This window comes from Neomonachus schauinslandi, chromosome 9 (genome assembly GCF_002201575.2).
Source record: "Neomonachus schauinslandi chromosome 9, ASM220157v2, whole genome shotgun sequence".
NCBI classification, from domain to species: Eukaryota; Metazoa; Chordata; class Mammalia; order Carnivora; family Phocidae; genus Neomonachus; species Neomonachus schauinslandi.
This window is the reverse complement of record NC_058411.1, coordinates 47,392,689-47,406,749: the sequence shown is the minus strand read 5'-3', so window position 1 is coordinate 47,406,749 and position 14,061 is coordinate 47,392,689. Positions and strand designations below refer to the sequence as shown.

The window sequence follows — 14,061 nt, the reverse complement described above, 5'->3', positions numbered from 1 at the left end:
AGTTGGATGCTTAACCGACTGTGCCACCCATGTGGCCCTCATTGTGGTTTTGATTTGCATTTTCCTAGTGACTAAAGATATTAATCATCTTTTCATGTGTTTATTGGCCATTTGTATGTCTTCTATGGAGAAATGTCTAATAGATCCTCTGCCCATTTTTAAAAGTTGAGTTATTTGTATTTTTACTCTATCATACTGATACTTCAGATTCTGACTCAACACCACAGGGTTCATTCTATCCTTCCTCCTTTCCTTGTTATAACTTTATCTTAAAAAGCAAGAAATCTGGGGACGCCTGGGTGGCTCAGTCGGTTAAGCGTCTGCCTTCGGCTCAGGTCATGATCCCAGGGTCCTGGGATCGAGTCCCGCATCGGGCTCCCTGCTCCGCGTGGAGCCTGCTTCTCGCTCTGCCTCTGTCTCTCTCTCTGTCTCTCATGAATAAATAAATAAAATCTTTAAAAAAAAAAAAAAAAAGCAAGAAATCTGGCTCTGATTATGTACCATATCTTTGTCCAATCCTAGTGCATATATTAAGTAATTTCAGAATTGTTAGCCCACGTATGTCCTAGAAGAAAAAAATCTGAAGTATGTTGTACACCTGAAATTAAGGTAACATTGTGTATCAACTATACTCAAAAAATGTTTTTAAGTGAACTAGAGTATGATACTTGTGTATAGTTTTTGTCTTTAGTCTTATAGCATATAGTCAAAATACTGTTTTCTGAAGTTTTTCAGATTAGTTCTTCCTATACCCTCAGTGTAGTTATGTTACTCACCTGTAATACAGTTAGATTCACTTTTTTTGTTTGTAATTCCATTTTGAGAACTCTGTCTACACCCGTAACCTGGTTGATTTCAATTATTTATTTATTTTGGAGAATGTGAAACATTACCATGGCTCTAAGAAACAGAGCTTTATAAAAAGGCTATACTTAAGGAGGATCAATCTTCCTCACGCCCTACTACCCTGTTCCCATTCTCCCATTACTTCCATCCTATTCCCATCCATCTCCTGTAGGTAACTGATCTCACTAGCTTCTGGTTTATTTTTCTTGTATTTCTTTTGCATAGAAGAGCAGATACCTTTGTTCTTTCATATCCTTTTCTTTCTTACAGGATGGGTAAAGCATTTTCACTTTTCCCCCTTCCATTTAATAGTGTATTCTGGAAATCAGTCTGTATCCATTCATAGAGATCTTCTTTATTCTTTATTACAGCAGCATAGTATTTCATTGTGTAGATATAGTATATTCACCCACTCTCATATATTGTTTCCAGTTTTTTGCAATTACATAAAATGTTGTAATAAATAATCCTGTATATATGTATTTTCATATGGTTGGAGGTATTTATTTGGAGTAGATTAAACTTATGGTTTTAAAAATAAATAAATAAATAAATATTTTTAGAATTGGGGGAGAGACAGAGAGAGAGAGAGAGAATCTTGAGCACTCTCCACACCCAGCATGGAGCCCAACACAGGGCTTGCTCACATGACCCTGAAAGCATGACCTAAGTTTAAGACAAGATGACCTGAGTTTAAGACAAGAGTCAGATGATTAACTGACTGAGCCACCCAGGTGCCCCCCAAAATAAATATGTTCTAACAATGTCTACTGTCAGAATCTAGAAACAGTGAAACTTCTGCTAGCAATGAGCACAACTAGCACCCAGATCTTGGTTTCTAAGTTTCTTTTTTCACTGAAAGGAGCCAGAACTTCTTGGAGAAATTGGCTAATTCTAGTTCTGAGGCAGGGAAAATACAAGGGAAACTTGAAACATTTTCTTATGCCAGAAAATAAGGAACTGATCACATAAGTGTTAACTTGAAGGGGCTCCCATTGGCCAAATTTAGGGCAATTTGAGGATTAGAAAGAATAATGATGATAAATAACACAATAATTTTTTTTTTTGCTTTAGATTTCATGAATCTATGTGGTTCTCAACAAAGATGGGAGAGGGAATGTCAGCTGCTAACTGTGAAATGTAAAAGAAATGATATAATTATTTAAAAATCACCATTTAAAAATCATTAATATAAACTTGATTCAGGCAAGGGTATCAATGGATACTAAAACCATTGGGTGAAGTTCTTGGCCAAGATAGTCACAGTCTCAAGTATTATCCCACAGATTACCTATTAATTACAAAGAAAACAGTTTTTTTTAAATGTATTTTTCAGTTAAGAATATATATTGTAAGGACCCATATATGAAAAAAAAAGAATATATTGAATTATACAACTTTGTGTGTCTGTCTGTGCATGTGTCTGTGTGTATGTGTGGAATCTATTCTTTTTAATGAGATTCACTGAAAGGGATTATCGGGCTAGAATGTGAGCTGAGAATTATAGTTAAGATATACAAGAAAAGCAGAACACACTTCTTTTTAGTCTATGAATTTAGTTTGTAGGTATAGGGTTGAGATAATAACTGTCTTCCTACGTTGTTTCATTAGTGTTTGGGGAATGCAACTCTATTGAAACTATAATGTAAACTTGGTTTACAGTGTTCACAGCTCTGAGATCACTAGAACCATTAACTGAAATATGGAATGCATAAGATTAGGCAGTGGTGGGTGAGATAGTTTGGTTTTGAAATGTTGATTTTGAAGTGTCAGTAGAAAAACAAAGTGAAAATGACCTCAGGCAGTTATAAATTTGGTTCTAGTATGATGATTTTCTCTCTTTGAGAGATCTTAAGACTAGAGGCATAGATTTGGGAATTATCAGGATGGAGGTCTTGTCTGAAGCCATGATAGCAAATTACATTGAGTAAACATAGAGTGAAGAGTTGCTTATGATGAAGAATAAGCAGAGACCAAAGATTTGGTAATTAAGAGGATAGCAGTAATCTTGTAGGCAAAACTGATCTGTAGAGTGTGGGCGACAACTGAACGCAGGAGAAAACTGTGTGAGGAATGGGATAATGGTATCCTGAGGGTCAAGTAGCATGAAAGGACTGTTTCTAGAATACTGAAAACTGAGTTTGCAGGCAGAGAGGAAGAAATCAGTGGAAAGGGAGAGGTTGAGAATATTTTTTTAAGTGTTTATTGCCTTTTGCTTTCTATTCAAAATTCAAAAGGTCTGCAACCTTTGTGGCTGCCAAGGCTCCCCCAGACCATGTGGTATGATTTTACTTAAAATATTTGGCAATATAATTCCAGAGTTTTTCTCTGCAAATCTAGTGGGAAATTTTGCCCACTAGATATTGAGTTAGTGACATACTATGATGAATCTCCAGCTTTCATTTATCTTGATCTTGATCTAAATTTTGCTGTCCTAATTTTAAAAGGCAGGCCTGTTCAGTATACAGGTACAAAAATGCATTGATACCCTCTTTACCAGCATGACCTTGCTTTTAAAATGCGGGGAAATGGTGCCTGGTAGATAAATGCAGATTATTTTAATTTCTTTGGCTATATAAATGTTGCCTGCGTATTTGTACTAATGTGTAACTCTTCTAGGAGACAGGTATTTGAACATCGAGAATAATGCAGTATATTGGTTTGTGTATTTCTGTGACTGGCTAATGCTGTTAAATTCTTTGAGAGTGTGTGTGAGGGGGTGCTATTTATTTGTATGTGTGTTTTCCATTGAAAATGTTGCAGTACATCGTCTGTCCCTGTCTTCATGCTCTGGGGGTGGGCCGAGGTAGGGAGGGTGTGACGCTGATATTTGTGTGAACTCAGGCTTGTGATGCTGAGCTTGGTTCATCCGCTTTCTCCTCCCTTCTCCTCCCCACTCCTTCCCACCAGCGCCACAGCAACATCCTCAGAGCCTGAGCGAACTGCGCCCAGCGGCGGGCACAGAGCCTCCCACCGCCAGCAACCTGCGGCCGGGGAGAAGAGCCAGCGCAGTGACAGTGCCTCACCGCCACCAGTCCCCAGACCACCATGGCCAAGAACCGCAGGGACAGAAACAGTTGGGGTGAGTAGCATATGGTGCCTTCTGCAGCCTGCATGGGGACTAGCCTTCTGCTTCTGGGGACAAGAGGGCCAAGGGCTGATCGGTGGCGGAGTCCAGGGCTGGGAGACGGGCCACAACCGAGCTGCTCCCTGTAGGGCGGGAGAAAGCATGGCCGAGTGGTACCGGGGTAGCCAGAATCGCGCTGTGGGAGAGGGCTGCAGCTTCTTGCAGGCCGAAGCCCCCTGCTTCTCCCCCGCCCTCCTCCCCCAGTCCGCCTCCTCGCAGCATTTGGACAGCACCCGCCGGTAGCCTACCGGGGACTCGTTGGTTCCGCTTTAGCGATCGGTTGGCAGCAAGGCGATGAGAGTAGGCAGGGGCTGTTGTTAACCCGGCCGAGAGGGGTGGGGGGCGAGGGGGTGAGGATCCCTAACCTCCACCCCCTTCCGCGGGAGCTGTGAGCCCTTCCGCCTGGCAGGGCGCGGGCTCCCGAGCGGGCGGCGTGCTGGAACAATGAGACAGAGCACGCCGGGCCCGGTGGGAGCGTTGCGGACCTGAGCACCCCAGGAGAAGGGGCGCCCGCTTGGGAGTCCCCCAGCACTACAGTACTTGTTTCAATTTGGGGCTTGGGTGGGGAATTTGGGAAGAAGGGAAGCAAAGTTGTGGTTTGCAGCCGCTGCTTCACCCCAACCTGGTACCCCACTCAGGCCAGCCCTGAGGGTGGCATTGTTCTTTGGTTTTACCTTTTGGAGATATTGGACTCATGATTCAGCACCAGGCCGAGGGGAGGGGGGAGGAGAGGCTAGGCCCAGTGGGTTCACGCGGCGAGTGGGTGGGCGGCGCTCACGCAGGCGGAGAAGAGAGAACGCAGTGATGCAGGAGAAATCGCAACCCCGCCCGCTCTGCTGCTCCAGACTTGGTTCAGGACGGAGAGTGTGGGCAGATTGGGCGTCTTTTTCTGCCTTGAGCTCCCGTTTTCTTCCAGTCACAGTGCTAGCCCCACTACCATCTTAGGAACGAAAGCCTTTCAGGGCGTTTTATTATCTGAGCCAGAGCCGATCTTAGGTCCTTGGTGGGTAAATATTTTGTTATTTTGGAAAGTTTACATCCACTAGGAGTTTGGAGCTCCTTGATTGTCTTATGTGTCTCAATGAGATCTCTTCTATAACTGTCCTTCAGACCAACAGGTATAAATTTATATATATATATTTTTAAAGATTTTATTCATTTATTCATGAGAGACAGAGAGAGGCAGAGGGAGAAGCAGGCTCCCAAGGAGCAGGGAGCCCGATGCGGGACTCGATCCCAGGACGCTGGGATCATGACCTGAGCCGAAGGCAGACGCTTAACCATCTGAGCCACCCAGGCGCCCATAAATTTATATTTTAATTGGTTGTTTTTGGCTGACTTTTATCAAAAGACCATATTTCTCGTTGCCTCTCTGGTCACAGGACCAACTTCACTCCTACTAGGCAAGGTTTACATTTGAGGCATTATCCAAGATTTGTGGTAAGTGGGGGGAGTTGGCGCAAGGAGGTCTGTCTTTAGTTGTCTGAATTTAAGAGAAGGTGGTTGCATTTTCTGAGATTACAAAACCCCAGTTTTAGTAAGTGTGACTATTGCAGTAACACCTTTTTCTTTGCTTCTTATGAAATTATGAGTAAGCTTTCTCAGTGTCCTCTTACCACCACCCTTTTCCTTGGCCTCCAGAGTAGGAATTTCTTGAATACTCACAGTTAAGGTGTGTATGTTCAAGTCAGTTTTGGTCTTGATCTCTGTGCATTGTTGACTCAACCCTGTTAAAAGACATGCATATGAAAATTTATTCTAAGGATTAAAATTTTTCTCCTTAGTGAAGCTTTGGATCATTATTCTTCAGTATTTCTTTGGGTACAGATTTCTTATATAGTGGAGGTTTTTGGTTTTTTTTTTGTCTCGGGAATGTGGTTCTCAAATGGGATTTGCATAAAAATCACATTGGGAACTTATTAGAAATGCACATTCCCACATCTTCCAGCTGGGGCTTTTTTTTATTATTATTTTTATTTTATTTATTTTTATTTTTTTGTAAGTTTTTATTTTAATTCCAGTTAGTGTAATATTAGTTTCAGGTGTACAATATAGTGATTCAACACTTCCATACAACACCGGGTGCTCATCAAGGTAAGTACACTCCTTAATCCCCATCACCTATTTAACCCATCCTCCCATCCATCTCCCCTCTAGTAACCATCAGTTTCTTCTCTATAGTTAAGAGTCTGTTTCTTGTTTTGTCTCTCTCTCTCTCTTTTTTCCCTTTGCTCATTTGTTTTGTTTCTTAAATTCCACATATTAGTGAAATCATTTGGTATTTCTCTTTCTCTGATTTATTTCACTTAGCATAATACACTGTAGCTCCATCCATGTTGCTGCAAATCACTCAGAGCTTTTCAGTCAATAGGTCTGAAATGGGGTCTAGGAATCTGCCTTTTAATTAGCATTTTAGGTGATTGACAAGCATTGGATTATTTATATTTGATGGGAACATGTCCCAGACAGTTTACCCAGAAGTCATCAAGAGTTTCAACTCAAGTGATGAATTAGGAAAAGAAATACTAAAGTCACTATGTGTTCACTGGATATTTTCACAGGAAAGAGATATTGGAATTGTGGAGTCTTGATGCTCTATGGAAATGCTTTACTACTCTGATTTTTCTTTGCTATAAAGTATATATGACATAAATACGTAAATGACTTAGAAAAACGTAGCATATAGAGTAGGAAATAGAGGTTTTTGATGAAGATGTTAGCCATGTCTATCCTGATTCCATTTTATTACTAGCACCTAGTGTAATACCTAACATAGTAGGCATTTAATAATAACAAGAATAGCTAATGTCATTGAGCTATTATCATATGACGTAGGTATTATAATCCTCATTTTATATATCAAAGGTAAATGATAGAGACAGGATTCCAACTCTGGCAGTTTGACTTCAGATTCTTTTATCTTCACCACTATGCTATACTGCCTCTTTACTGAATTGATAATACCTTCTGCAAATTGTATAGAACTACAGTTTTCAAGGCACAGTCACCTGCATTATTGCATTTGATCTGTAGCTTCTTTAGTTGGCTGGACATAGTCTTTTGTAAATAAAAAAAAAAAAAAACTGACTCTCAGGTAGGTTAAATAATTTGGCAAAAATCATATATTTAGTAAGAGGACTGAAATTAGAACCTAGGGTTGTCTTCTAATTTATTTTCTATAACATAATACTGTGGAATTTTTTAAAAATATTTTATTTATTTGAGAGAGAGAGCATGCGCGCGCACAAGCAGTGGGAAGGGCAGAGGGAGAAGCAGACTCCCCACTGAGCAGGGAGCCTGACATGGGACTCTGTCCCAGAACCCTGAGATCATGACCTGAGCCGAAGGCAGAGGCTTAACTGACTGAGCCACCCAGGCACCTCAATACTGTGGAATGTTTTATATGATAATGGGGCATGGTGTGAAGGTAGAAGGAAAACAGGCTCTTGTAGAAGCCAGAGGTCTGTGATGAGAAAAAACTCAGGTGATAGCTTGTAAAAAAAAGACAGTGAACTAACCTTGTCATCTAGCTAAATACTTTTCAGACAAGTTAGAAAGCAGTGAGTGGAGTTCAAAGGTAGACTATTCAGAATTGGAAAATACAGTGATTTCCAAGAAAAGGGCAAGAGAGATTTGCAAAATCTGTACAGGAAACCTAAAATTCGGATAAGAATTCTGTAGGACCATATCACAGCTAATATTTTTATCTGAGTAGTCAGAGACCTGTTAGGTTCTAATACGACCATGGAAACTACAAAGCAGAGAAGCATCTCTACTAATACCCAGAATTGGGGGTGGTGGTTGAGGATCATACCCAGAGATACAACTGAAAAGCAGGTCTGTGAGTAGAACTGAGAATCCCAACACCGGTACCTAAATCTGCACCAAACCAGAAGTTTATTTTTTATTTTTTTAAAGATTTTATTTATTTGAGAGAGAGAAAGTGAGTGAGAGAGAGCATGAGTGAGGGGAGGGGCAGAGGGAGAGGAAGAAACAGACTCCCTGCTGAGCAGGGAGCCCATGCCGTTGCAGGGCTCCGATCCCAGGACCCTGGGATCATGACCTGAGCCAAAGGCAGCCACTTAACCAACTGAGCCGCTCAGGCACCCCTGAACCAGAAGTTTAAATAAATTTAAGCATTTAAAAGTCCATTCTTCAGAGGCAGACATTATTATTTGCATTTTAATATATAAGGAATCCGAGACTCAGCATGAGGAAATGTGCCAGAGGTCCCATAATTTATATAAGTTATAGATCCAAGATTTAAATTTAGGGTTGTTTGCTTCCCCAGCCCATGTGATGCAGACAAGGAACTAAAATAATATGCCAAAAATGTCCCGCAACAAGCCTATTTAGGCTTAAGCTGGTATAAGAAATCAATGCTCTATAAACTTGGTCGCTTTGGACTAGAAAAAAGGGCAAAGAATGTACTAGTGTGAAAAATAAAGGATTCAGATGACTATCAGAGGCAGTAGCCCAGAAAGCATTCTTTCAAGATTGGGCTTAGAGTTTAAGTACTACCAGAAACAAAACAGAAGTGCATCCTTTTTAATTTGTTTTTTTAATTACAATTGCTTAAAACTTGGGAGTCCACGTGGGAATTTGGGTTTTCTACAATGTAACAGAAACTGTCAGTGCAATGTTGCTTTCGAAAAATAGTATTTGTATGTCAGCTTTTTCTGCCCTTATTTAAAAAAAAAAAAAACTATCTTAGCTTAGGTAAGTGTAAGGAGTGTCTATTTGTTGAAAAGGCATTGATCAAATATTAATTTTTAGGTTTCTGTTTTTGTTTTTTGAGGTAAGATTAAAAACGATCTTGAGTATAGTATAGTCACTTCCTGCTCTTTCTTCTCCAATTGGCTGTATTCTGTTTTTCTTGAAAGGAGACCATTTTTACTTGGCTCATTCTGTATATATCTATTCCTCCTAAAACAAAATAAAATTTCTACTGAGTCATACATGTACCTTCCCTACAGACTCTCCCCTCCCATTTCACTAATTTAATTTGCCTTCCCTACATCTTTTTTTCAGATACATTTTTCCTGTACCTATATATTTTTTATACTTTGTATCTTCTTACACCTTGTCTTGATGACTCCTGAGTTATATATTTGCTCAGTTTCAAACTCTGCAGCTTTTATTATCTTTAGAACCAGTGACTAGACTCTAAATAGAACCTGTGATCATCAGGAAAATGATCTACTGTGAGATCATTTTAGTCATAAAAAAATGTTGGAGTGTTTTTGAATTTAGAGGCTCTTCCTCTTTTTATAAAGTTTTATGAAAAATATCTGTGTGTGGGGGCGCCTTGTTGGCTCAGTCGTTAAGCGCGAAGGTCATGATCCCAGGGTTCTGGGATTGAGCCCCCATCGGGCTCCCTGCTCCGGGGGAAGCCTGCTTCTCCTTCTTCCACTGCCTCTGCTTGTGTTCCCTCTCTCGCTGTCTCTCTGTCAAATAAATAAATAAAATCTTAAAAAAAAAAAAAAAAGAAAAATATCTGTGTACAAATGAACAATATAAAACACAGATGTTCACTTTTGAAGAGAATGATAATGAGAATCTGTATGCCCCCTCCCAACTGAAGAAATAAAACTTTATCAGTATTTGACACTACTTATGTGTCCTTCCTTAATGGCATCCTTTCCTTACTCCCCACCAAAGATAAATACTTTCATAAATTTGATGTTTATCATTTCCTGATCATTTTTAACATGTGTATATCAAATATACATTTTTAAGAACCTAATATAAAATGGAATCTAGATTATGCATTTTTACACAAAGTATTTTGTTCATTTCACATCCTTGCTCACACTCGGTATTATAATAGATGTGAAAATGGTATCTCATTGTGGTTTTTTCTATGTGCCTTTTAGCTTTCTTGTCCCTCATTTCCTGATTACTGTCCTTATGTGTTTAGTTGACTTTTTTTGTAGTGTAACATTTTAATTCCCTTGTCATTTATTTCTTGTGTATAGTATATGCTATGGTCTGAATGTTGGTACCCTCCAAAATTCATATGTTAAAGTCCTAATATCCAGTGTGATAGTATTAGGAAGTGGGGTCATTGGAAGATGGCTTAGGTCATGAGAGTGGAACCCTGTGAATGAGATGAATGGGATTAACCATGCTTTCTTAAAAGAGGCCCCACAAAGATCCCTAGCCCCTTCCACCATGCCAGGATACAATGAGGAGTCTACAACTTGGAAGAAGGTACTCACCTGACCATGCTGGCAACCTGATCTTGGTCCTCTAGCTTCCAGAACCAAGAACTAAATTTCACTGTTTATAAACTACCCAGTCCAGGGGTGCCTGGGGGGCTCAGTCGGTTAAGCGTCTGCCTTCGGCGCAGGTCATGATCCTGGAGTCTGGGGATCGAGCTCAGCAGGGAGTCTGCTTCTCCCTCTCCCTCTGCTCCTCCCCCCACTCATTCTCTCTCTCTGTCTCTCTCTCAAATAAATAAAATCTTAAAAAAAAAAAAAACACTTATAAACTACCCAGTCTATGGTGTTTTGTTATAGCAGCCTGAACTAAGACATTCTAGAACTACCATAAGGATTACATTTAATATCCTAAAGTTATAGCATTCTAATTTGAAATTATATCAGTTTAACTTCAATAACATACAAAACTCTGCTCTTTATGGCTCCATTTGCACCCCTTTTAGTTACTGATACCACAGTTACAACTTTATACACTATGTGTACAAAAACATAAACTAATAGTTTTTTTAAAAAATACATTAGTCCCCAAATAAGACCCACAGATGGCCACAGACACATGAAAAGATGCTCAAATCACTAATCATTAGGAAATGCAGATCAAAACCACAATGAGATCTCACCTTACACTTTTCAGAAGGACTAGAATAAAAAAGACAAGAAATAGCAAGTGTTGGCAAAAATGTGCAGAAAAAGGAACCCTCACACACAGTTGGTGGGAATGTAAATTAGTGCAGCCACTATGGAAAACAGTATGGAGGTTCCTCAAGAAATTAAAAATAGAAATACAGTATGATCCAGGCATTCCACTACTGGGTATTTATCCAAAGAAAATGAAAACACTAATTCCATATGTATGTGTGTGTGTGTGAGATAATATTCCACACATTGAAATATTATTTAGCCATAAAAAGCTGCGATCTTGCCATTTGGACAACATGAATGGACCTAGAAGATATTATGCTAAATGAAATAAGTCGGACAGAAAGACAAATACCATATGATTTCACTTATATGTGAAATCTAAGAAACAAAACAAATGAATAAGTAGCTGAAACAGTCCTATAAATACAAAGAACAAACTGATGGTTGCCAGAGGGAAAAGGAGGGTTGGGAAGATGAGCAAAATGGGTAAAGGGGAGGGGGTGATACAGGCTTCTAGTTATGGAATGAATAAGTCATGGGGATAAAGGTGCGGCATAGGGAATATAATTGATGGTATTGTAATAGGGTTCTATAGTGACTGATGGTAGCTACACTCGTGGTGAGCATAGCCTAATGTATACACTTGTGGAATCATATTGTACACCTGAAATTAATGTAACATTGTGTATCAACTATACTTTAATAAAAAATGCATTAGTCCCTTAAATTATGTAGAAAACAAAATGTGAAACTACAGACAAAAGTTATAATAACACTAGTTTTTAGACTAATAATTGGGGGTTTTTTTGGTAATATATTGGTCTTTTAATCATGTAGAAAACAAAGGAGTTACAAAATGTTCTAATAATACTAGCTTTCATAATTGCCCATGTATTTACCTTTATTGAGATTTTTATTTCTTCAGATGGTTTTGAATTACTGTCCAGTGTGCTTTCATTTCAATCTCCAGGACTCTCTTTAGCATTTCTTGCAGGGCAAATCTAGTGGTAATCAACTTCCTCAGCTTTTGTTTATTTGAGAATGCCTTAATTTCTCTCTCACTTTTGAAAGACAATTTTGCCAAACATAAGATTCTTTGTTGACAGGTTTTTTTTTTCTTTTAAAGCGTTTTTAATATATCAGCCCTCTCACTGTATTCTGGCCTCCAAAGTTTCTTATGAGAAATCTGCTGATAATCTTGAGGATTCTTTGCATGTGATGTCAGTTGCTTTCAAACTTCTGTCTTTGTCTTTCAACAATTTGGTTATAATGTGTCTCAGTGTGGGTCTCTTTAAGTTTATTCTGCTTGGAGTTAGTTGAGCCTTAAATGTTTGTACTCATGTCTTTTATCAAGTTTGGGAAGTTTAGGGCATTGTTTCTTCAAAAAATCTCTTTACCCCTTTCTCTCTCTTCTCCTTCTGGTACTCTTACAATGTGTATGTTAGTCTGCTTGATGGTGTCCCACAGGTCATTAGGCTCTGTTCGCTTTTCTTCAAACTTTTTTCTTTTCTGCAGCCCCGATGATTTCGATTGCCCTATCTTCAGCTGCTGATTCTTTCCTCTGTCTGCTCAAATATCCCTATGAATCTCTATTGTGAGCTTTTCAATTTAGTTACTGCACTTTTCAGCTCTAGAATTTCTTTTTGCTTTCTTTTAGGTCTCCTATTTCTTTATTAATATTTCCATTTTGTTCAGTCATTGTTTTCTTGACTTTCTCTGCATTTTCTTTTAGCTCTTTGAGCATCTTTAAGACAGTCATTTTAATAAGGTGTTTGTTTAGTAGGTTCACCATCTGGTCTTTCTCTGGGACAGTTTCTGTTGATTTATTTTTTTCCTTTGAATGGGTCATGTCTTCCTATTTCTTCGTATGCCTTGTGATTTTTGTTATTGAAGACTGGACATTTGAATCTAATAATGTAATAAGAAATAAGAAAGTCAGATTCTCCTCCTTCCCCAGTGTTTTCTGGGTTTGGGGATTTTTGGTTTTGTTTCTGTTTTAATAGCTATAGGATGTCTATGCCGAGGATCAGCCTGAGATGTAGACTTAAGGTCTTCTCAGGTCTTTTTTTAGCCTGGGCCTTTCCCTGGGCATGTGTGGCGAGTTTCTGATTTTCCCTGTATATGTAGTTGCTTTCGAATACTCTAATCTTAAATGTCTGACTCCGAAAAGAGAAAAAGGTGAAAACTGAAGAAGGGGGAAAAAAAAAAGTACTGGCCCTTTAAATCTCCTGGAAGTCACTTCACTAGAAGGAAGGGGCAGTCAACAATGGGGGAGAATACAACAACTGTCCACCTCTGTGTCTGCACCTTTGTGATAAGAAGCAATAATCAGTGATAGGAACACAGATCCCCACTTTTTGGAGGACAGGTTCCTCATTGCCTACCCTGACTTCTGCAAGATGTATGTAAGCTGCTGTGGGAACATGTGTGTAATTGCCTGCCATAGGGCTGAGGGGTGAAGGATCAGTACTTGCTGCTAAGAGTTGGAATTGACTTAAATTAACTGCAATTTTTTACCATTCAAGCCTTCCCCTGGAAGTTGTAAGCCTTCAATAAATTCCAGAGTTCCAATAGTTGTATCAGGTAGATTCTGTCAGTGTAATTATTCTCCTGGTGTTTCCTACTCTGCAGTCTTCCCAACTTCATTTTAAGCTCTAGAACCACTTAGATTTTATTTTTATGGATAGTGTGATGTAGAATCTCTGAATTTTTTTCCATATGGATAACCAAGGGTCCCAGGCCCATTATTGAATAATCCACCTTTTTTCCCATTGATCTCCAGACTGTATTGTCAGATATTATTCCTGGATATAAGTGGGTCAGTTTCTGGGTTTCTTATTATGTTGCAGTGCTATTTATCTGTCTATCCCTGTGTCAGTAACACATTATTTTAGTTATTGTAGTTTCATAGTGTCTTCATATATGGTACAACAGATTGTTATTGTGATCTTATTTAAGGATGTTTTGAATTATTCTTTATTCTTGGCTTTATGCTTCTGTATAAAATTTTAGAATGAGGTTTTCAAGTTCTTTGGAAAGCCCAGTTGGGATTTTTTTTTTAATTAAAATTGTATTCAGTTAAGGAGTGCCTGTGTGGCTCAGTCAGTTAAGTGCCTGACTTTGGCTCAGGTCATGATCTTAGGGTCTTGGGATCAGGCCCTGTGTTGGGCTCCACAATCAGCAGGGTGTCTGCTTGGGATTCTCTCTGCCTCTCCTCTGCCC

The 14,061-nt window shown here is 39.2% G+C and overlaps 1 protein-coding gene across 1 annotated transcript in view; it reads left to right on the top strand.

Annotated features, from left to right (window-relative positions):
* The first annotated feature begins 3,878 nt into the window (after positions 1-3,878).
* ATL1 (atlastin GTPase 1) overlaps positions 3,879-14,061 on the top strand; it is a 66,983-nt gene continuing 56,800 nt past the window's right edge. Inside the window, exon 1 of the mRNA XM_044918068.1 lies at positions 3,879-3,928. Coding sequence (XP_044774003.1) covers positions 3,895-3,928 — 34 coding nt within the window. The 5' untranslated portion in view covers positions 3,879-3,894. The remainder of the gene's footprint in view (positions 3,929-14,061) is intronic.